The 25,464-nt window shown below is 40.4% G+C and overlaps 1 protein-coding gene across 8 annotated transcripts in view; it reads right to left on the minus strand.

The window, feature by feature from the left end:
* The window catches only part of RBMS3 (RNA binding motif single stranded interacting protein 3), a 719,214-nt gene that overhangs the window by 36,902 nt on the left and 656,848 nt on the right, over positions 1–25,464 (minus strand). For all 8 annotated transcript variants that reach the window (XM_055707003.1, XM_055707004.1, XM_055707002.1 and 5 more), the window contains one exon: positions 1,243–1,353. In XM_055707003.1, the coding sequence (XP_055562978.1) occupies positions 1,243–1,353 (111 nt within the window). The remainder of the gene's footprint in view (positions 1–1,242; positions 1,354–25,464) is intronic.

The following is a 25,464-nucleotide window of genomic DNA, read 5'->3' on the forward strand; positions in this document are numbered from 1 at the left end:
CAGCAGGAATAAACAAAAACCCGTCATATTTACCTTTCATCAGAAATAAATACAGAAGTCTCAGACCTCAACAGATTTTTTTTAAAGAAGGGGGAAAAGACACTGGAGTTAAGAATTAAATTCAACAGATAAGAAAAAAGGAGGGGAAGAGGATCAGGAAGAGGAAGAGAAGACCCAATAAGTGGGTTAAATAACTTTGTACAGATGTAACTTTATTCAGTACCTTATTTAAATAAAAGAAAAAACAAACAAGTTGGAAAACTGTGTTCCTATAGATTAGTATCAAGTACCAGAGCGGTGAAATAGACAAAAATGTTGTAAATGCATAATAGATCTTTCAGGTAATTATTCCCTAAAAAGCACGTGTGCTAAGACATAAAATTGTAAGGTTTATGCCTGCATGTTCATAAAAATATTCATATACATGCAGTGTCCACATACTCACATATCAAACCACCACACATTGTGTGTAGGCTATTGTATCTTAGGAACTTTTCAGAGAGTTTTAGTAATTTTCATTACGAGTATATTTTGCCTTTCTCTGACTCTGGGGGAGTTAATTGAGACCGATTTACACAGCTTAGAGAGAAAGTAATTGTTGAACTATGCATGTTTAAATATAATACACTGGAAACACAGCTGACCTTGACCCAAGACAACATCTGTGAGCCTGGAGCAAACTATGTATGGCTGGCTGCAGTAGTTTAGAAGCAAGTAATGGATTCCACCATAACGCCAGAACTCCCATTTTCCAGTGGTATAAAACTTTCTAGATTGACAAGCAAACAATTTCTGATTAAAAATCAAACCGAGAGAGGAGGACTTCCATATCTGCCTGGGAATTAGTAGAGAGATTTCCTGCTAAGTACAGAGCAGGTTTTGTTGACCTACTGTTTTACTATCCATACTACTTTGTAATTTCTGTTCTATAATACGTAATGCTGACTGTATGATGGTTTTAGAAACATATCTGTACATACATGTTCGTGTGACATAGTGATATGAGGATATTGTTTGTGTAGTACATCATGTTAGGGTCATGATGAAAGACACTACGATACGTGTGCCCAGACAGGGCCAGACACCTCTGGACACAGAGAAAAAGCAAAGTAAACCACGGCAATATTAAACTGAAAAAAGTTGAAGCACTGAAAAACCAAAGTAATAAATTACTTTGAGAAACTCAGTAAGCAATAAATGTTTTGCAATATAGAAAGTAAGCAGCATAATCTATGATCTTACCGTTCCTGTTGTGCCCAAGGAAAGGTGGTTCATCTGTTGGGTCAGAGGGCCCATCATGCTTGCTGGCTGCATTGACATCGTATGGTCCATTGTTGGTGTTATCACAGCACCCTAGAAACACACATTATTTACACTTCAACATTTCACTAAAAAAATATATTAAAAAAAGCAGCATTCTCTAAATGAGTGAACCTGGCTGAAAACTTGACATGAATCTTAAAAGAGACTAATATATCTGTCAGAGGAAATATGTTTTGTTCCTATTGACAACCAAGCTCCACACACACATTATTTGTACTACTAATGAGGCCATTTTATGTCAGTTCCAATTAAGCATTATTTTTTACTTCATTGCTTCTGACAAACAAATGCATATGTTCTTTCTAAGATGAATGCTACTGTACATTGCAAAATGCCTGTCATTTCTATTTTTCTGTATCCTATATAGAATGATCTTACAGACAGAACACATATGTTCCCAATTTTCTCTGACTTCTAAAACTTTCATACTCTGAGATCTTCAACCTATTACCATAATTATCCTGGATTTTTCCAGTCTCAATTAAGAACCCTTACTCATGACATTTTATAGCTGATTAAGTAAAACTAGCTATTGACAGCGAGTTTGGTAGTGACACCCATTTAAAACACATACACAGCGCTTAAAAGCATTTTTCTTCTCTGCATGAAAAACAAAGACATTAATAACAAACAGCATATGAACTAAAGCAAGAAGAAGACTTCGAACAGAAATGGAACAAAAGACATGCCAGAGGAGCTTTGGAGAAAGCTCCTTTGCCATTCACATTCCTTGTTTTTTGCTCTCCCACTCCCCAAGGTCCCATGTTGGTAACCTCATGCCTTAGTGAAGTGTTGATTCTCTTCAGTTCTACGGTATAAAACGCTATTTCCTGGGTTGGTTAGAGAAAGTCAGTCAGAAACAGAGTGGTCTGCTCTTTTTCTTGCAGACAGTGAATTACGAAGGTATTTCCAGCTATTTCTTCATATTAAATAATAGCTCTACTTTGTGCATATGTATGCTTGTGTGCATAAATTATAAATTTGAACAATCAATCACAACATCTGCTACAAAGCATGGAAAATGTGGATGAATGCATTTGTTTTAAAAAAAAATGGAAAACTGACTTTTTTCAATTGAGATTACTGACAACATCCACCCATAAACAGGAATTTAAAATAAACTAGTTCCAAAACCCACACCACAGCCTGTTCTTCAGTGTCTGTCTCACATTTATGTAGCGCTATATGACTGCATTGCCAAGGATGTGCCTAGAATCAACAGATTTCAAATTTTCAGATGCAAATAAAAAATAAACAAAAATAAAAAAAGCTGGGGAAGTACCAATTCAATTTTTTCTCACCTTCCAGCATATTTTGTCTATGCACATCCTATCTGAGAGGCACAGATTCTGCAGTCTCTGCAAATTCATTACTTGCATGCAATGGTAAAGAGGAGATAGGTTCAGCTTGGTCACTCCTTTTCGTAATACCCTCAGCATACGAATAACATACGAACTCCTTTTATGTCACACTGTGGATTATGCTTGTTGCACTGACAACAGTCCCTAGAGACATTTGGCAAATTACAAGAAACTAGCCTCCACAGACTCAGACTGTCGTGATCCCAAGTAAATGCTCATAAAATGAGCCGATCAGTTTGCAAGTATCAAACCTGCAAAACTTGCAAACACTTTTGCTTCTTTCTTGGCTATATTAATTTTCACTGGTTTAATTAGATTTACACATTGATTAACTCATTCTAATGACCTGCCACAGTGCTAACCTTCTTCTTGTTGTTAAGGGTCCTTATGACCTGCCACAGTGCTAACCTTCTTCTTGTTGTTAAGGGTCCTTACAAATCAAGATAGTCACAAGCTTTCACCACAAAATTTCTTTCAGCATAGTAGACTTAATATCCTATTCAAAAAGCCCTTCTTTCTTCCTTACATGACATTCTTCTCGTTCATGCTGGCTCCTCTCTTTTAGCTAAAAAAAAATTAAATAAATAAAATAATCTACCCTATTGCTGAAAGAGTCTGAAAGCAAATCTTGGGGGCTTATACTCATTCAGCCCATTTGGCATCCCTGCATGGCAGATTCAGCGCAGGAGTCTGAAGCAGCACCATGCCCAAGGACAGTTAGGTTCTTGCTGTATGTTCAAAATCAGTGGCCTGGGATACCATGCAGCCAGACAAGGTCTTGGGGTTTGGACATTCACATAACCTTTTTTGTTATGATAAGGAATCATAAACTTTATGCTCAGAATGATCCACACCACAAAACAGCATTTTTACTGTACCAAACCCTAAATGCTCAAAATAAATCTGTCAACTGATGAACAGTTCTCAGTTTCCTCTACAAGCAGCCTTCTCCTTTGGCTTAGAGATGGAGAATTGCCTCAGGACCTTCTGTGACAGACAGGTGAGCTCCCACTTGTGATATGTGATGGGGTAAGCAGAAAGTCACACCCACACTGCAGCTTCATGCAGCCCCACGCTGCCAGCAGTAGTGGCTGCAATTAATTTAGGATGTCCCAAAGCCTTAACATACCGAGCTTTCTTTGCAAAGATGTTTACTGCAAAGGTACAGTTGGAGGAACTTGCTGTGACTACAGATGTGACAGACTGATAGCTATTCCTGTGTATAAATTCAGGAACCTGGAAATGAAGAAGGGGCAGGGGTGAAGGAAATCTTATGATTTAGTGTAGCAAACACAAGTGCCAGCCACAGAGTGGAAAATCTGATAGCAAATGTCTTTCAGTAAATAAGTAAGCAAGACAGGTTTTGCAAATAAACTATTAAAAAAACCCATGGAGTGGAGAGAAAATATATCAAGGATAAAAAACCTGCTCAGAGACAATAAATGTTATTTTTAAATAGAAAATACATATATTCTAGTACCTAAACATATCCTGTTTAATACATTAGGAAAAGAATTTAGGAAAATGAATCAAGTATTTGCAGCTTTCCTAAGGCAGCTTAATGTGTTTGAAGGTGACAGTTACCTAGAGCAGCGAATTACATGCATTTGCCAGACCATTAATTCACCAGTTTTCAGAATCCTCTTGTGATCACGTAGGGAAAAAATTATACCTAATTAAGGAAATATCGTCTGGTTGTTAGGGCAACACCCAGTCTCCAGACCATAATGCATTTCATAATACATGCTGTCAAGTTCATTCATATTCAACTTATTTAGCTGTAGAAGACAACAATGTCTTGCATCAGATGTTGCCATCATATTACAAGTAATTTGATTCTTTTCAGCCTGTAATAGGTAGTTGCTGATAAACATCCACTTGGCGACTGGCAAAGGCTACAGCAAACATATTTTTCACCTTCATCTGTTTGGATGTCTGATTTTACTGAATTTGTAAACTGTATAGAGAGACATCTTAGCATGGCATAACGCTACTGAAGGCCCAGCTTAGCTGAAACTGTAGAAGAAATTATGATGAGGTTTTTGCCACTGTCTTTGCCAAAACAAGTAGTTGGCCTGCCAATTATTTAGGTCTGCCCTGTTGCCTCAGTATGATTAATTTTTATAGAATTCCTGCAAGAAACTGGTTACTATAATGACTTTCAAATTTGGCAAGATATTCTTGGCATATGACTTGTCATACAACTCTGTTGACGCTATAGTGGCTTTAAAAGAAATTAAAATCAACAGGGCAAAAGGTAAGGAATCAATGATTCAGAAGCAAATGCACAATTTTTTGCAACACTGCAATAAACCCAAGATAAATCCATTGACATACAGACTGTAATTCCTCTTCACTTTATTTGAAAGACCTTGCTGTTTTATAATGCTCTAAGCTGTATGGACAGAACTTTCATATAAGAAAGTGAATATATTTATTTCAGAGTATTTTCTAGTCTACCACTTGCAAAGAAAGAATCCTCACTTGATCAGCTACAGTCACTGTGCACTCCCTGTATGGCAACAAACTGAAATCACAGGAAGGACACTAAATACAGCCTATTTATTATATTAAGTAAACTATCTTTAAGTACTTGCCAATACCAACAGGCATCAGCAGGAATAAAGTTTATGTTGGTGCAATGACATATGCCACCTTACGTGCCCTGAAGGGTGGGAAAGTGACATCAGAAATAAAAAGTGTATTAGGAGGACTTAGGAACAGAGAGTTCACTAGTTGAGAGATGCACTTGGGGGCCAGTGAGAGGAAGGTTTAGTTAGTCCCAGCTTTCTCGAATAATGAACTGTATTAAAGGCTTCTGCTTTTATTCCAGTGTTCTAATACTGATATTGGACTTAAGGCACAAATACCAGCTGAATAAATAGTTTTTAAAGCTTACAGTAAGCATCTGCTCATTTTACAGTTTACTTTTTCTTTATTTAGGGAATTTCAATAAGTTAAGCATACTTACACATTCTACTCTAAATACTGGTCAATGTAAAACCAATGAACATTACAGCAACAAAGTTACTTTTCAAATTTCTTTATAGACACATTGTGCAGTCATAAGCACCAGGTCATTCCATCTGAAAAGTTATTACCATACTACCAGGTGAATGTCTTTGAGAACATGTTGTTTCTTGAGGTTTTATGAAACTAAGTGAAAAGATGACTTCCCTTACACTTACCAGACAGACGTGTCTATCAAAAACTAATATGAAAAAACCCAAGACGCACACTTTTTTTTGCAGATAAATGTACTCTCTCTGCATACTGAATAAATGATGGCCATATTTCTGTTGATTTACTGTTCTGTCTAGATTGATTTGTCTCACCCCCTTCTGCTGCCTCTTACCGGCAGCAGAGAAAATAGGGTCCCCTTGTCGGAGTAGCGTGCCTGGTGAAGTACTCTGAACTGGCTGTTAAGTGGCCAAACTTTCATGACTATAGTAGAAAGATTAAAGGTAGCTGTGAAATCCTCTCTGCCCTCTGTCATCAACTCTGCTGCGAATACTTGTTGCTATACCATAAAAACTGATTACATTTCAAAAACAAAGAAAACCTATTTTCCTTTTCTCAGCAAAATGTTACCAACTGTCTTGGCATTTACTAGCTAATCAGAGATTAAATAATGATTTGAGTATGGTGAAGAAGATCAGCAAAAATCACTAATAACGTATATTCTACAAATCTTGGGATTTGGTTTCATTTCACTACATTGTTGAATTTAAAAGCTTGCTAAAAATGGGGTAAAGTGAGCAGGAAGCCCAAACCCTGCACTAAATTAAGCAGGTTTAATTTGGGAGTGGGAAAACCATGACACAGACCATCACCATGGCAAGTACTAAATGACAACTTTGTATTGTAGTATTTCTAATCTTGGGCATAAATTCAAATTCTTATCTGACATCACCTTCATATCTTAGTTGAATCTCCTTGGAGCAATGGACACATTTGCTTTCCCCTTCTCTGTTTCCCCCCCCCCCCCCTCCGTTAACATTTGCGAACTTCTTTCCTCAGCTGAAAGTATGTAGTGTAGGTCCAAGAGAGTAACTACCCAAAAGCAACTGCTCTTAAAGGATTAAGAATCCAAATATAGCGTGGCAAATAAAGAACAAAGGTGACCCTTGTGTATGCAGCACCTCTCCTACAACAGCCAAGGGTTTTGATAATTTCTTTCCCCACTTCTTGACTTTATGTCCTGTCTCCTAATTTGAAATACAGTGTTTGATAACATACAGATACTAGCCTACAAATATAAATACAGATTAAAAAGATACAGAAATGGGAACATCAAGAGATAAAGAAAATGCAGTTGATGCAATAGAAAGGGTTTTATGTCAGTAACTGTGTGCACAAATAGAGCAACATCTGAAACTATACTGGTACAGGTTAATAAATGTATTACATCAGGGAGTACCACTGTGATATTATGTCAGTAGTTTATGCTCCTACTAGAGTTGAAAAAAGTTTCATAGCATACTGCTGCCTGTTAATCTAAAATTACTGAAAAAAACCCAGAAAGAGATAGCATTTCTGTTGTAAACAAAAAGTTGCCTGTGTCAGTCAGTGCCTAAAGTGTCCTCCGTATGGTGACTTAAATCTCTGCACCCAAAATAAGAGCTCAAGAGAAAGGCCATTGAACAACAGGACAGTATTTATGAAGGGAAGATATACCTGAACTGCTACAGGGACTCTGAAGCACAGTTTGAGAGTCCTGCACTTATCTCTCTCCTTGCTGTCTGCACATGCAGGCTGGACCACAAGCCCATGTGCTCTCTCTAGGCTGGCTGCGGAAGAAACAGTAGTTTTCATACCTTTCTCAAACTTACCCCAGGAATAAAATAAAATTACTGGTATTATGTGCCTGAATAAATGGGAGTAGTTTTGCTGGGGCCTGCTAATAGGAAGGAGCCCACAACAGTTGGGGAACAACCTGTTGCAGTGGGCCATTCATTCCCAGCAAGTGCTGGAGCAGGCAGAGAGGCCATGGACAGCTCTTGCTCCCTCTTCTGACATATTCTAAGGGAGAACAAGAAATCGTATTTCTTTCGTTTTCTTCCTACCTTTCAGTTTATAAGTGCACTTGGCTGCACGGCGGCTTTATGTATCCAATCCAACTAAAAGTGCTCTTGCTCTGTCAAGAACAGCCATCACTAACAAAAGCAGCCTCACAACGCTTGCACAAGGCTTAGCATCCTCAGAAGACAAAGAGGAAACACAGAGGTGGTGATTTGCCCAGGACTACTGGAATGTACAGAAGAAATCTCCTGCTCTTCCCACTTTCAGATTTCACAAAAAATATCCAAAGGTCTTTTCATTCCATGTCAAAATAAGCACAGATTTCAAAAACTTGACACTATTGGTGAACTGCACAGAACTCCTGACCTATAACTAATTAGTATGTGATGTGTGCTGAAGTGTCATGCTTGGCAATTCCATTCTGTTTATGTTCTTATACATATTTTCTGATGTGGACTAATTCCTTCACCCACTGTCTCCCAGTGGCAGACGTGCCATCCTAAGAAACAGGAATCAGGAGTCTCTTTCCTGTGGACTAGTTTTTCTTAGCATTGGAATGGAGTTTCATCTACTAAAGCTAATTCCAAATAATATTTCCTCATCAAACAGTTCTGCTGTCTTCCCTCCCTTCATGTCTATAACCAGGCGTGAAAATTGACTTGATGGCACATCCTAGTTCTAACAAGATGCAAAATGGAAATTATTAAACAGCACAATGAAAATATGAATCACTACTAGCGTTTAGCCTAAATTTTTACTTCCTTGCCTTACTGGGTTCAAATGAAACTTTCAAAAAGGATGCCCAATTTGCATCCTCAACAGTCTGATCTTACATATATATATATACACACTTATAATTGCATATGGGAAGAGAAACGATATTGCCATTTCTATTACACCCACTCAGGCCAGACTGTTTTTTCAACATGTGGGTAATTTTTTTCATGTTTGAAACTGTCAGTCCAGGATTTATTATGACAAAAGTAACTAAAAGCAAAGGTTTTTAAACTCCTTTTTTATGAGGAACATTTAATAAATGATGACTAAGTGCTTCCGTTATTGGCTGAAAACACTTACTTTATTTTATTCAGGAAAACAGGCTCAAAATACAAGAGAAGTGCCTAACAGCAAGGTTTGTCTCCAGAGCTTGTGCTTGGATGTAGAGGAGCAGAGCAGGTTGATGGCAGTTGTGTGTTTAACGTGGTAGGACCTTGGCTCTCCCTGGGTCTCAAGCCTTCCAGACAAGGTGAGGCAGCCCTGCCTGTCTATGTGTCCCCATGAAGTCATGACAACAGACATTTGATCAGACCAAATGTCTGAGACATGGCGCAGTTGGTCTCTGCTTTTTGGGCGAGATTTAGTACATAGGTCATTTGCCAGGCACATGGAGTGGGTAACTGGGTTTGAGGAGGAAATGTCTGTGACATTTCTTCTACATGCACTTCTAGCCTCAACACCACAGTGACAGGACAGCAGCTGTGATCTGTAACAGATGTGCTGTGTTTCATTTCCTGCCCAAAACCAGGAGGGACTCGCGCTGGGTGAGCTGCCGTGTAGCGGCTGTGCTGGAAGAAAAGATTCACTCATTAGAAGAACAAACACTGACACTGGGAGACATCAGAAATGCTGAGGAACTGGCTACCAAGAAGAAAAAAGAAAAAATCAACAGAAAAGCTGGCAGGTGATATAACCCTATGTATCCACCAGAGGTAAGATGACAAAATGACATCCTACAGAACCACAGCCAGTGGAAAATACTGTGGCTGAGCATGGTGTTAACTCCACAACACTAGAAAGACCTAACCACAACCAGACTTAGATGGCAATACCTGAAATATCATCAGCTTTCAGAAAAATGAGGTGGTATCACTGAATGAAGCACTAAGGAGACACACTGAGGTGCTGGGGTGGCAGAGAGCAGAGTGCTCCTCTGTGAGATCCCTAATCCCTGAGAGGGCAACGGGAAGAACGGTCAAGGGATGGGTAGAGATTAGGATGTCTCCCTGCAACTCCCAAGATCAGATAGGCTCTTGCAAGCCAGAATTTATTAGTGATAGTCAATACAAGTGAAAATGCTTCACGCAGCTGCTCATGGACTGCATGGTGGCCCTTGCAATGTCAAGCCAAAGGTAACTCTTGCCCATCAGAGCGAACTCCTAGGCTAGGCTCAAATCTGAGCTGCACCCTCAGGGCGCTGCCGTGCAATCCAGGTATCCAGCTGCGTGGGGTGGGGAGAGAGCCACTTTGAAATGCTGAGGCTCAGGTTGCTGCGTCACTCTCGAATTCAGCTACAAACCCAACATCCATCCTCCGTGAGAGCACACTGCAGAGCACTGTCAGCTGCTGCTTATGTAAACTCCTTTTTGTGCAGCTCCTGCACAAATGAAGATAAAGGTATGGAGCGTGAGAAAATTATGTCCTTTCCCTCCTCACCCCGTTTGACAAATTTAAAAGTTTTGCATGGCTGATGAGGGGCAGTAACATCCACATAGCCCTCTCAGCAATCCTTATCCAGCAGAAGATGCTAGAAATGAAACCCTGAGTAGGTAAGGATGTGTTTCTAAAGATACGTTTATGTTAGTAATAGTTTTTAGACTTGAAGTGGACAGACAAGGGAAATCCTGTACTAAACCACAGTTCACATTATGTATCAATTCAGTTCTAGATCACAGCCGTTCAGTCTGACCTTGAAATCTAGAAATGTGTCCTTATTAGAGAGGACAAATACAGAAATCTTTCCCTCTGTCATGTTCTGTTAGATTTGTAATCTGTTATGTTAAACAAAGTCTGTTCTCACACAGTAATGGAAAGAAAAATATTCCAACCCTGCCTTTCCTCTCATTTTAAACCACAAGTTTTCACAGCCTAAATGCCCAGCCCCAGATCGCAAACTGCATTTCATTTTCTGGACTTGCAGCCCCTCAGGGGAGGGAGGCTATGGGTGAAAATCACTCTGTTCTGTACTGGGATTTGTCCTTTGACTGGTTAATGCCGGCTACCTGGCAGTGCCAGCTTTGTGACAGACCTCAAAACCAAGACTGAGGCACAGATTTCCGATAATGCCTTCTCACCGTATATTCTGTCATTAGAAGTAATGTGAGCCTATGCCTCACTTGTGCCTTTACAAACTTTTAACTGTTTTTTTCTGATTCTAACCAGACCAATTGCTGCTTGGGTTTGACTCTGTACAAGCCGACTGCCACCAACACGGGGCTTTTGCTGCACTTGGACGACTCCACCATTCCCGGATGATGCCCTCAGTGACACCTGTGCAGTTCTGCATTGTTTTGAACAACTGATACTAAGGCACAATCTGGAGAAACTGCAGCTGCAAAAATGCCCTTACCTAAAAAATCTGTCCCTGGTGCACAAGACCACCAGAAGCCAGTAAAGCCACCAGCAGCAAGCATGCAGAGCATGTACTTCAAAGGTAACCATGTTTAAATCAGTAAGGGTACACTGATGTAAATGAAATAAAATTCAAGCCCTCTGTTTTGTGTCAATAGTCAGAAAATAGGAGTTTATAGAGGGTGAACACATTTTATAACTATAAATATGATATTTTGAGTTCTTGTTTACCTTAAGGTACTTGCAGTGAAACCAGCCTGTGTATTACAAAAAATATTTGACATTTATAAGCCTCCCTTCTACCAAAGACCTCTAAGTGCTTTACAAACCGTGTGATATACAGAGGACTCAGAAGCTGGTCTGTTATCAGTGTTCTGGTATGGGCCTGGATCTAAATCTGAAATTTCCCACGTCCACGAGCATTCAGACTAGGAGTACAGCCTGGGTAATCACCATTGCAGGCCTGAAGGGAACAGGTGGTTTCGATCACACACGGCAGTCCAAGTTAATCAAGAAAAGAAAACATTTTACCTCTTGATTCGTGCTGAGCAGATTTGAAGTACATCATAGAAAATGGCTAGCTGAAGTCTACTTTGCTCCACACTTTATCGTCTTTTAAAAGATGATGAAAATATTGAGGAAGAGCACTTTAAAATTGACCCTTGTGAGTAAAACTGCATTGTGAAAGTGGTCCGGCTAATCTAAAAAGTAGTCATGAAAAGTTCAAGGAGGTATAGTTTTTGGCTATTATTAAGCTAAAAAGAAAAAAAAAGTAAGTAACCGATCCAGCAAGGATTACTTACTTTCTTTTTAATATATCTGTACTGATTAGCAATGACTAAATTGATAGATTTCCCCCTTTTTTGTCCAGATAAAGTCACTCTTGGGCTGAGATCTTCCTTATAAAGTTGCAGCCTGGAGCACATTTTTACAGCTGAGTTATTATCCTTAAAATATGAGTTCATACTGGAAATGCTGGCAGCCCTCTTAACTATTGTATAGCAGTGAGCACAGCTGTAACGTGTTAAATATGTTGAAAGTACACGAGGGGAACCGAGTGGCTCAGAAGACTGGTAATAGAATAGGGAGTCTCAATGCTGGGTCACCAGGTTTGGTCATTGCTGGGACTGAAAGTCATTATCAAGCTACAGTTGTTCAGTTATGTCCAGGCATCAGCTACCCACAGAGAAACTCTACATCACAAAAATACATTACCGCAACTGGTGAAGTCCAACAGCCTTCCCAAAGATTGCAAAAGGTGGGGGGATGCATCCCCACAGCTGCATGCAGGTTAGCTCCAAAGTGAAGAGCCCTGATGGTGCAGAGGGGAGAGGCTTGCACGGTCCCTGCCCTGCATGCTGCCCGTTCTGTGCGGGCTGTTCATCACCAGCATATCACTACTGTCTTTCCAGGGCACTCTGTTTTATCAGAAAGTTGTTAACCACCGAAGAATGATCCCAAAAGACTCCATTTTCCAAACCAGTGAATGGACCACATCCATCCCATCACGCTACCAGCTTCAGAGGCATTCTGGTGATACTGGTTAAATGAAGGCAGAAAGCAGGTGGCAAAGTACTTTTCCAGTTCTCCCGTTAAAGTAATGCCTAGAATGATCTAATACTTTATCATTACCTCTCTCTACATTGATGGCAACCTACTGCTATTTGCATCAAATTACAATCCGTTTCCACCTACCCCGAAACAGTAGTCGATTTTTACCTTCACACTTACCCAACAGAAGTCAGTTCTTCAAGCTGCAAGGCAGCTGAATAGGAACTGCCTACCACCAAACAGTGCCGAGAAAATGTTCACACAATGCAAAGCAGCTCTGCTGCCAGAGAAGAATAAGCTGGTGACCCACTACCACCACATGTACCAGCATGAGTCCTTCAACCCAAACTGGATGATCAGCCTTCTGGGAAGCACAGATAGGGCAGCTGAGTCTACCATGAGTTCAGGGAGACATCTTTCGTATGAAGGTAAGAAGATCTTTATGCTTTGAAGGAATAAATGTTAGCAAAAGCTAGAGAAAAAACAGGCCAGCTGGACAGTATACACATACTGCTGAGATGAACAGTAAATTATTTGGAAAAACCACTTTGAGGGAGAACATCCTGTGAATTCAGGTCACACTTGGCACATAATTGTGACCAAAGAATGAAAAAATTGGAGCTGTCAAAATGCAATGTTTCCACCATACTTCAAAATGACACATCATTTCAGAATTTGTCTAAATTTGAAGGGAAAAAAAGCTTAAAATTAGTTCAATAACCCAGAAATGAAAACGGAAAGATTATAGATACTTTGTCTTTGTTCTTCTTCCACCCTCTCCACAAGTTCTCTCCTGGAGTGGAGCCAAAATAACATTTTCAGAACTTTTTCCATGTCACTACCCTGTCCCTCTGCACATTTTCACTTCAAGACAAGTTTTGGAGTTATTATTTGATTCTGCCCACAAAGCCAAATTTTATTATTCACAGAGTACTATATATGTAATAGTCTTGTCAGTCCTAGCCAGAGGCAAAGGGTAGCCTCAGAGGAAAAGGAAACAAGAAACATCTAAAGGAAGATAAATAGGATTGAGCTGATAGGCAAATGGATAGTACGCCCATCTTTTCTTGAGAGCTGTGTGGATAGAAAAAGAGCACTCTAATTGATTCCAGTCTGGGACTCGAGGGCTGGACTCTGCAACACTGCATGCTTGTGAATCTTCATTCCATGTGAACCCCGTTCCTCTAAAAACCAAACAAACCCTTGTTTTGCCTTTGATGTCAAAAGACACAACATAATTAACAGCAGATGTTCTGATAAACTCCAGTAGAGACCAACCTCTTGGCAGTCATATTTCTGTTCTGCAGTGGCTTTTCCAAGCACGAAGAAAATCCATTAGTGGGACTCAAAAGTACATGAAATGGTTTTCTGGTAGTATTTCCTGTGGTATTTTCTGGTACAGTTTCTACTATCGAGGAACTGCAGTATCATGAAAGACCCTGTTTAGTGGTGTTTCAGCCCGGTGTCACTGCAAATGATTATAATTGCAGGAAAGCAATGGAGAAATGCACGAGCTTGAAGCATAAAACCAGAACTAGATAAGGACAAATTTTTAGCAGAAGCTGTTTACAGTTTCAATGATTAAAACCTCCATAACCCCACAATCACAGTAACATACAGATCTTAGTTTAGTGAATTTGAAAAATTTGGCCTGAGATCCTTACCCCACTAAAATCAATCAGAGTTTTGTCACCAACTTGAATGCTACCAGGATTCCACATTGGTTTAACCCTCAGAGACAGATGCCAAACTACATTACTGTGCAGGTATCCAATAGATTTTTATACCACAGACAGACTGTCATTAATTAATTAGCCCAAACAGAGAAAATTTTGTTCTTGTTTTCAGATTTCAGACTGTAATTCAGAGATTTTTTGTTTTTCAATGACCCAATTTTAAATTTTGTGTTGTTTTTATTTTCTGCAGTACTTGCCATACAGCCAGCCAGCTGCAGACTTGCTTCATCAAGAAACAAAACCCTATTTTACGGCAAGACAGTCATCTTGTCTAGAAGCTGAAGTAATTAATAAAGTTAAAGACAACAAACCTCAGAACAGGAAGGCAGCAAGTCTAATAACAACTTCCAGGATGAAACCATGTAATAAATACTTGTTATGCACACTGAGAACAATCCTTAGGCTGAATTGTTGCCATAAATTATTCATATGGAAGTTTTGGACAGTAAACAAATTTATGAAGATAATGATCTCTTTGCAATTCATGAACAAAAGTAGGGGAGGGGTCAATCCCCAGAATAAATTGCAACGTATAAATCCACGAGCTGTAAGCATAAAGTCCTGATGCAGAGATTTGCTGCAGAAATTGTAAAATAATCCCTGTGCGTTTTCTCTTTCCAGATAGACAGTTTTGAAGAGCAAATGCAGAGCCAAATAATTTAGCATATACTCATCCGCTGTTCTTGACCACAGCATTAATCACAAGTTAGGAATCAAAGCCCTCGGACTATAATGGGTGAATCAAATGAGAACCGTGCACAGCATTAGCCCTGGTCTGCTTAAAACTAACAGCAAGCAAGCGTGAAACCTTCGCCAATACAGACCGCAAGGGGTTGTTGCAAGTTTGGGGAACCTTGATGTATGTTTTTGTTTGATGTACCAAACTGCTTTTCCTCAGTTGAGGATCCACACCGAGTGACTAGGTGGTTTAATAAGCTGAATGAATTTCACAATGGCAAAGTTTACTTCCAGTACATTTACTTAATGGTTGAGTCAACTGATGAAAGGGAAATAAAAATCTGATGAGGAGAAAAAAAATTAGTCTAGAATCTAGACTCCCCTAGGACAATTTCTTGTGCTTTGTATCCTCTGTACTGACAGACAACATATTTGCTTTCTAGCTAATTACCAACAAGACTAAAATTTTACATCTTTGATGTGTATGAGATCAAAGAATATTAGGAAATAAAAGTAAGATTAACATAATTGTCTTGTACAGCTATAATAAACTATGACTACATACACAATCAGGCACCCTGCTCATCAGGAAAGCATGAACTAGAATCAATTGAATTAAACAAGACTCTTGTTTAACTTTGCTTCCTCAGCAGCTTCTCACCTCTCCTGACACCCAGCACTGGATCACAGATGCAAAGCCAGGAAAGATGCCCTCTCCTCATGGCCCACCTGACACCCTGAGACCCACAGAAGGTCCAGTTTCAGCTGTGGAGCCTTTAAAAAAAAAAGTAGCTGCCTTGTGCAGACACAGTAGGCCATCGGCAAGGGAATAACTAAAGGATCTCCAGGTCCAGTATCACATATCCCTACTACTTACTTCATCTAAGTGACTAACTTCTGTATCTTTCTTTCACTGCTATTGTCTACCTTACATGCACACACAGACTGGGCACTAAACCTCTTTGGAAGCATGCCTCAGTAGTGAAGTCTTTTCCTATTATGCATATAGGATACAGTTCACATTGTCAATTCTGTGTGCAGTCAGTATGCTCACTTTAGGGAACAAATAAAAAGAAGAAAGGAACCACTGCTTTGGTAGATACCTGCATCTAATTCATCCTTATCATGGCTAAAATACTGCATTAGGAGTATTGTATTTTCTTTAAGCCATCTACAAAAATACTGCCCTGTAACAACCAATGAACACCTGGCTTTGACTGATTCATATTCAACTTTTATACACACAGCATATTTGTTTACCCCAGAAATATCTAGAATTCCTGCTTCCTCATCAGCTCAACTGTGAGACGAAAACCCAAAGGCAGCCAAAAGTAACTGCCTTGTAAGAGTGAAATGGGGTGGGAACATCGGAATCACTTCTGCTCATTAAGGTGATGCGAAAGGTCTACTTCTGGCTAGGAGCTGTGAGCTACTCCTCAGAGCAAAACAATTTTGAAGTTTTTATTTGTCATCAGGTGGCAGTGACAATGAAAAACACCTATTGCACTTCAAGACAGCTGGTAATAGAACGGTGTGGGGGAACGACCGACAGAATAACAGTTACGTTACCAGTGCAGCTTCTAAGTTTTTACAGCTACTCAGCTGGAATTACACCATTGTATTAAAAGTGGTTTAGGGTATAAACAACATTTGGTACAGAAAGGCTCCTTCTCTCCCCGTTGCCAGGTCAGGAATCAGAGTAACGAAATTCGTGAAAAAAGGTCTTTTGCTTGATTTTAGGTATTTTTACTGTGTAGTTTTGCTTTAGTTCACACAAGGGTAAGCCTGAAACTGTTTCCTTGCTGACAACCGCCTCATTCAGCACCCTTGCAAGCAACTCCCAACAAATCGCAGTCTTCAAAGGCACGTTGTTTTTGTTTGTTCTCATTGTAACAGATGTTTTGTATCATGTACTTCAACCAACTAATTCATCTGCAGAGGACCGCCTACTCTGGCTGGTGTGCATCCAGCTGTGGAAATAGCTCAAGTGTCATCTGTGGCCACTTTCATTCCATTCTTCTGATCTCACAGGATCTCAGTGACCGCATCCAAGCCCATAAAAAATAAACAGACCTGAGAACATCCTTTTAAAAAATTTCCAGCGGAGGAGTAATGCTACTCCAGGCAGGAAGCCTTTCTGGAAAGAATGTAACTGATGCTGAAGGAAGATTCACTCAGCTCTGGAAGTCTCCTCCAAAACATGCTGCTTTTACCATATGAACTACCCAGTCAATATTAAGAGGACTGGAGCAATGTCATGTGTGATTTTGATGGAGCTGAGAGCTTCTGACTAACTCAGTGCCATATCAATTAGCCCGAGCACCAGGCAATCAATCACCACTTCTCTGTACTGAGCTCCCATTAGAAGCTGCAACTACTGTGAGGCTAGTTCATTTCAACACACTGAGCACTTTTATATACTGTGGCTCTACTGTAATATATTTCTGAAGTAGAAACAAAATCAATCTGAATTGCTCTGGAGTGGAAGCATATCCCATTAATAGCTGTGCACCAAGATTAAAATGTATTAGTGGATAAAAAATAGTCTGCGTCTGTAAGAAGTCAATTACTGCTTTCTTAAAAGTGACCAAATAAAACTTCCAATACTAATAAAGAATAGACTTTCTGAAGATGCCTTTAAAATCAGCTGGGATCACTTCATCACAAGTCAAAACATGCCTGGGATGGTGCAACCATTCCTTGATTAGCTTCTTTAGAAGAAGGAGCAACAAGTTGCCTTCTGAATTTGTTGAGAAGTCGAGCACGGTTTCCCACAGGAAATAAGTAGTTCCTGATAAGATGCTGATCATACACTTCAATATCAGATCCACTGCATTTGCTAATTACTTTCAAACCACTTAGTCGAGTCACCCATTAAGAGGAAATGATTCAATTGCAGATCCACTGAACTGAGAAACTAGGTGACCAAAACTCCTTGTAGAGCTTGAATTATCCACCTGTATAAAAGGGCTCACAATATGTCAAACTAAGCAGTTAATTTCAGCTTCAGGAAGCAACAATGGCTGTATTTAATTAGATGGTTTGGCAGGATTTTTAATATTGTACATCACCAATTATTGGAATATTTCAGAAACATTTCAAAAGCCTTTGAAAACTTTCACAAAAATTAAAGTCTTATATCAATCATCAGAACTGATTCATCACTTTTAGGCAGTTGTATTCCAAGTCCCTTAACTGTGCAGAGAAAGTATTAAAAGTTGATGGCAACTGTCCTATATTTTAGAGATGATGATTCATCTTTTCACTTCTGATCAGGCATATTTGCTATAAACTTGTAATTTGGGTACACCTATGGGTCAGCTGCTTCAAGGCCTAAAGCAGATGACTGCAGAAGCCTGAACAGCTCGCGACATTTACTGTAGTTGCTAAGTTGGAGGTTCAACAGAACGGACTCGCTCAGAGAGAAGCTAACTTCACAGCAATTAATTAAATGATGATATCTAGGGTAAAAATGGGTGCCTGACAGAATACTCTTTTGGGATTTTAAGTCTTTGTCCGCTACATATTCTAGCCTTCTGCTGATTCTGCTGTTGCTTGGTTTGGGCTTCCACTTTGAAGCATGTCATAATGATAGATAGCCTTCTCTGAAATAGAGAAAATACCTCTCAGAGGGAAACCACCGCATTTGAGCAAAACTATTGTCCTTTAGCATATATAACATACAAAAGCAATACCTGTGATGCGCCTACAACTTACACTGGATATTGGAATTATTAACTTCAAAGAGTTCCATCACTTGTATTTATCCACAAGAATTTTACCAACACAAAAGAGTTAACATAACCTTTTCCTCTGTGAGAAGAATAAATATGGCATAATACTCGGTTACATATTGTCCCAGCTTGGCCAAGAAGATGAAAGGAAAGAGAAAGGCACAATCTCACACTTTACTTGACACAACGGTACTCACAGCGTGCTCCTACTTACTCCTTTAGTTGTCTGTTGAACACAATGATGAACAGAGGCTCAGGGAGGATTCGAATACATTGCATATTGGGGAGGCAAGAAAATATCACAAACAGATTGTGGCTAACCACATTAGCCCACACTCTCAAAGCCATGACCTGTATCACATTGATTTTTATCTGGAAGACAGATTTGAATGGCATGTAAAACTCGAGGAAGAATGACAAATTAACAGAGCTGAACATCCAAACTCTATGCGAGGAAGTTCTCATAGATTATGGTACTCGAAACTTCTCAAGTACTATTCCAAAATCTTTACATGAGCTCACCTGGCTTACAGCACAAACACTTCCAATCTTTTTTTTTTTTTTTTCTCTGAATGGATGGCAGTTATATACATTCATCTATTTATATTATCCCTGTGGAAACATCTGTGGTTACTACCCACTGAAGTACAAAGCCCAGAATATCAAAGATGTGCACATCATCTGCATGTTCCCAGCAAAAGGTTTCTCAGTGTTATAGCCAAAGCTGAACTTTGTCACCCAAGGAAGGACAAAGGGTCTGGTTTTGGTACCTTGGAAAGTGAAAGCAAAACAAAGGAAAGAGCAAAACTGGTATGGAGGTCCTGGGAGCTACTCCAGGAAAGTCACACCTGCTTCTACCATGAACACGGGCATGGACTGAAGGCAAGTTTGCTGTTGTGAGCCTAAATCTGAGCACTGAGCACAAATTCTCCCTTGGCAGCAGCAAAAGTTCCAAGTCTACCTTTCAAAGACCATTTTCACCCCATCACCCTGCCCTAAGTAACTGCCAGAAACGGGTTCTCTACTCACCTCCTGTTAAAAACAACATGCCCAGGGTGTTGGACACCTGTGAAGATTCAGGCTGAAATGTTATGAAATTGGATATCGAGTGGAAGTTGAAGACATGAACTGGGTGTAACTGTCTGTAGAAGGCAGCATGAAGCCAGGGGAATTGCACAGGTCTTTCCCTTCAAATTCCTGTTATTCCTGTGCTGTTCCTGGGGGAAGACGTGGCCTGTCACAGCTTTCACTGTCATGATGAGTGGCTTTGCTTGCCGAACTTGGAGCAGGAGTTAGTGAGGGAGCTAATACAGCTTTGCTACTTCCACAGACACGAATTACGGAGAAAGGGTGTTGCATCTACCTGTCTATCAGAAACATTCAAACTGCTGCTGACAAATGTCCACCCCCTCCTATCCCTGAAGTAAGACCTGTGACAAGGAAACACTCATTGCATTAAACACTTCATCCCCATTTAAAATAAGTACACCTAGAGCAACCCTCTCCTTTCCACAGAAATGACATGGCCTGCCAGCAGGAAGACATGCCAGCAGCGGAGTGCGTACAGCCAGGCTTTTCCTGAAACACCACGGGTGCTCCTGGCCCACTGGAACCCAGGGTTAGTCAGGAGCAGTTGTGGCAGTGTGGCTGGACCAGCTTTACAGCAGCAGGTCTCTCCACCTACCTGCCAACAGAAAACATGCCTCTGGCCTCAACCCCATCAGATGTGGGACATCTGTGAATGTAACGCCCACCATTTTGGCTAGAAGCAGGCAACAGACTAGTAATTTCCAAAGCTGCAAGCAGGAGTTTTTTATTGATCCCACTAAAGAGGAAGGCTATCAAGCTGGGAGCTGACATAGACTCACATCCTGTGTGGATTGGGCAAAGAGGGGGTGCATAATGATTTACAGATTGCCGTACTGTAAAGTACAAAGGCTGTTTGAAAGCAGGCTGTTTGCTGTGTGAATCATATGCAATCCTCTTGTCCCACCACGGAGATCAGTAGCAGGGTGTCAACCACGTGACCCTCAGCTCAGAGCCGAAGAAATCATCCAAGCTGTTCTGGCCCAAGCCCTAGCTGAGGACTCTGCACATTTTTATTCACCGTGAGTTATACAGCTTTTTAGGAGGCAGAAGTAGACGTCTGATAATGAGGAACCCAATTGTCTTCCTGCTTTGAGATATGTTTGCGGTTAGCGGCGTGTAGAGAAAAGGTAACTTCCACTCTATTTCTCACTCTGAAAAGCACAGTGGTGAAGGGCTACACCTGGGATTTGGGATGGATGGTAGAGACGGGGCTCTCCTGGGCAATAAGGCCTGCAGCGACATTACAAAACCTCCCAGGTAACTTATTTAAAAGGCATGCAGTGGGAAGGCTGTTGAGCAGACATCTTCCAACTAGGTATGCTCAAGGCTCTAGTCAATAATAAGAAATAACAAACTGCATTTACACCATGGTTAGAAGAAGTGAAATTTCCACCTTCCTTATAACAATAGGCCATTTGATAAGAAAACCTACCCTGCTGGAAGTTCATCTCTCTTTGGCAGGTAGTCTAAAAAACAACCATTCAGTGGTTTCACTAAATACCAACTGGGCACTCCTTCAAAATGCTTCAGACTTTGTTGATCTGTCACTGTGTTACACAATTCATTCTTCATCAATCCACTAAGAAACAGCCAAAGGACATTCAGTGTTTATACTGTGTATTTCACTACTTGTTTTTGCAGTCATGTAAGAAAGAGGTTGAACCCATGCTCTCAAAAATGTTGCAGATACTACTATTTGTAACAAGAAGCTTTTTGGAACACACTGTTGAATGCATGGACTTAGAATGGATTTACTCCTAACTCACACCAGTTTGAGAGAAACACAAGGCCACAAGGTTACAATCTGAAAACTGTAATTAAGCAATCACTCCAGTGGGACTGAAATCAGTTTAGGAAAAATGCACAATCTTACCTAGATTTGCCTCCATACTACAAAGCTTAGGTCAACATTGCATTCTTTATATTTTGGAACTAAAAAATAAGTGTTTTATCTAATAGAGTAAAAAACAAATGGCAAATACTGCTAGACCTGACTCCATTCAACAATAAGCTATTATTTATGAGATCTTGGACATTTCTAACTTCCAGGACATCAAATTAGTGTACATTTATACATCGATATAACCCCCCGACACACCTGTTAGCACAGTTTCTGCAAAAATAATTTAAAAATAATTATTAAGGTGCTGCACCAGTTACAGGTGAGGATGTGTTAGTCAGCCACTTACTCAGACACCTCGATAAGTATATCAGGAATGAACACAGAGGGGAAAAATAAAAGACAAAAACCCTCCACCCAGAGGCCAGAATTAAGATTCGTTAACAGTCTGAGGCTCTGGAAATGATATTCAAACACTTAACAAAAGGTTTCTTTACGTAGATAAATGAAAAACAAGGACAGAACCCAGAGCTGGGTTCCCCAGGCAGTAAGGATGGGGTACACATTAAAGGTACTTCAGAAGTAGCCCCAACAGCATGAGGATACCGCCTCAGTCTCCCACATGAGCCCTCAGACAGCAGAGGCAGCTTTCTGAGAATAAGGGTTTGGGCAGAGGAATGAATACAGTCAAAGGAGATGGAAAACCCCGGAGAGGTCACTGAACTCAAGGTGCAGGTGTAAGTGAAATGAGGAACCAGGACTGGATCTTCTCCACTGCAGAGCAACGGAAAAGCTGGCACATGTAAGCAGAGGTACAGTGCCCAGGACTAAAGGATATTAATAAAGACAGAACATAGATAAACAAAATATAGACCTAGCTAACCTCATCTTTTAAAAATAAAATGATCTATTTTCTAGACAAAGGACACGCAGCATATCAAAGCTCTGAAGGTCAATAAAGTATCTCAGGCAGTGCTACACCAGAAATTACTAAACCTTGTGGATGATAAAGAATTAACTAACGAGGAAATGGCAACAGGTCGTACTAAAGGACAAGCTATACTGCTTCAGTGGGAGGATCACTAAAATCTCCATAAGGAATGCTCTCATCCAGTATTTTTCATAATGCCCTTGAATCATAAGATTTCGGGAAATTATGAAGTTGTGAGACACATTCAGTAATGTGGCAAATTGAACTACCATACGGGAAGGATGGGATTAAACAGAGCAAGGTGCAAATTCATGAAGACAATTAGGCTATAATGTGTTTTCCTTTATAATCTAGGAGCATTTGCTGGAAACCCAGAAAAAGCAGAAAACCTAGGTATATCAGTGAATTACATGATGATTACATTACTAAGGTTGTGCACAAAATGTTATTTTACAATGTAGCAAAGTACTCCCAGCAAAGAGAAGGAAGTATTAGTACTATTGTACAAAAGGTTGGAACACTGTGAGCATCGGCTGTCCCAGAAAAATGAATTCAAAGTGGAATAGATCCAAAGAACGGTCACTGCTGCAGCCAGATGTGCAAAATCTCTAATTACTGCAAATGCATAGCGATGTTGACATACTTTGCATAGAAAATGAAGACGCAGGTTAACATTTTTGTCTACAAATTAATGTGGTAAACATCAGAAGGCAGAAGAGGTACTGAAGGCAGGTGAGAATGTTTGACCACGAACAGCTGGATGTACAATGAATAGGAGTACCTCTAGGGTAGAAATTGAAAATGCAGTGTTAAAACTAAGAGCAAAGGTGTTCTGAAACAAGCCTCCTGAGAGGATTACCAAGAGGCAACAAATGAAACTGTTTAATCAGGTTTTGTAAGGGTTTATATAGCCTGGCTCCTGGATACAACAGGAATCCTGCATCTTATAAACTGGTCACTGAGTCCTTAGAGTACATTATTACAATTTTTACACTACTCCTTCACCAGATAAATCATGATGTAATCATAAGTAATACATAGATTAGATATTTTCCCCTACTTATGTAAATTAGTCCTTGAATACACTTGCATAACATCATGGTAATTTATGGAAGTGCTTTTGTTCTAAGGATTAGGAAAGTGCCAGAGTTTCCTTCATCAACTTATAGCTGCAGGCATGACTCTCTTTTCATTCTCACTGTTTCACACTTAGGCAATTCAATTTTCTTCAGTGAAGTTAACTGTTGATTTATACTAGTGAAAATCAGATCTAATATTTCCCTTTGTAGATAGGACATGCTTATTCTAATACTTAACAGTAAACCCCTAAACGGTAACAGTGTCATTATGAGGCTGTGTTTAGAGGTATCAGTCAAGACAGGCCCTTAGAATCATAGAATTGCTTAAATTGGAAGACCTTTCAGATGGAGTCCAACATTTAACCTGACACTGCCAAAACCACCATGAAACCAGGTCCCTGAGCGCCACATCTACACATCTTTTAAACGGCTCCAGGGATGGTGACTCAACCACTCCCCTGGGCAGCCTCTTCCAGTGCCTGGCAAGCCTTTCGATGAAGAAATTTTTCCTAATATCCAATCCAAACCTCCCCTGGCACAACTCAAGCCTGTTTCCTTTTGCCATATCACTTGTTATGTGGGAGAAGACACTGACCTCCACCTCCCTACAACCTCCTTTCAGATAGCTGTAGGGAGCACGGAGGTCTTCCCTGAGCCTCCTTTTCTCCAGGTTAAGCAACCACAGTTCTCTCAGCTGTGTCATCTGCAAACTCACTGAGGGTGCACTCAATCCACTCGTCCAGACCGTTGATACTGAACAGGTCTGGCCTCGGTACTGAGCGCTGGGGAACACCACTTGTGTCGGGCTGCCAGCTGGACGTAACTCCACTCACCACCACTCTTTGGGCTCAGCCAGCCAGCAAATTTTTACCCAGCGTAGACCCATCCCAGCCATGAGCAGCCAGTTTCTCCAGGAGAATGCTGTGGGAGATGGTGTCAATGCCTTTACTGAGGTCTAGGCAGGCAACATCCCCTGTCTCTCATTCATCCAGTAAGCTGGTCACCTTGTCACAGGAGGAGGTCAGGTTCGTCAAGCAGGACCTGCCTTCCATAAACCCAGACTGGCTGGGCCTGATCACCTGGTTGTCCTGTATGTACCGTGTGATGGCACGCGAGATGATCTGCTCCATCACCTTCCCCAGCACCGAGGTCAGGCTGACAGAGCTGTAGTTCCCTGGATCCTCCTTCTGGCCCTTCTTGTAGATGGGTGTCACGTTGGCTAACTGCCGGTTAGCCAGGACTGCTGATAAATAATTCAAAGTGGCTGGGTGAGCACCTCTGCCAGCTCCTTTAGTACCCTTGGGTGGATCCCATCTGGCCCAATTGACTTGTGTGTGTTCCACCAGACTTTTCACAAACATTTAGTAAAAGCTATTTAGTGGTATGACAGTTTTATAATCTAAATAGATGGGGATTAAAAAAAAAAAAAAAAAGGAAGAAAGACAAATGAGAAACTGAGGCTAAATGTTTTCTCCAAGGTCACACAACTGATCTGTGGCAGAAGAAAAAGTATCTGCCACTAAGTGCTCTAAGCCTATGTGCATCCTCTGAAACTAGTGTGAGGAAAAGCAGGCTCAGTTCAAAAATGAGCTCCAGCAAGGATGAATAAAACTATACATTAAATTTATAGCTGAATAATTATACATTATTTCCATTTGGAATTTGCTTCCAACAACAGCTGAATCCTCTGGGACAAACCACCATATGAATACCATATTTTTAAAAATAATAATACAATAATTAATTTTGCAGTCTACACCTTGATTCTTACA

Source organism: Falco cherrug, chromosome 4 (genome assembly GCF_023634085.1).
Source record: "Falco cherrug isolate bFalChe1 chromosome 4, bFalChe1.pri, whole genome shotgun sequence".
NCBI lineage: Eukaryota > Metazoa > Chordata > Aves > Falconiformes > Falconidae > Falco > Falco cherrug.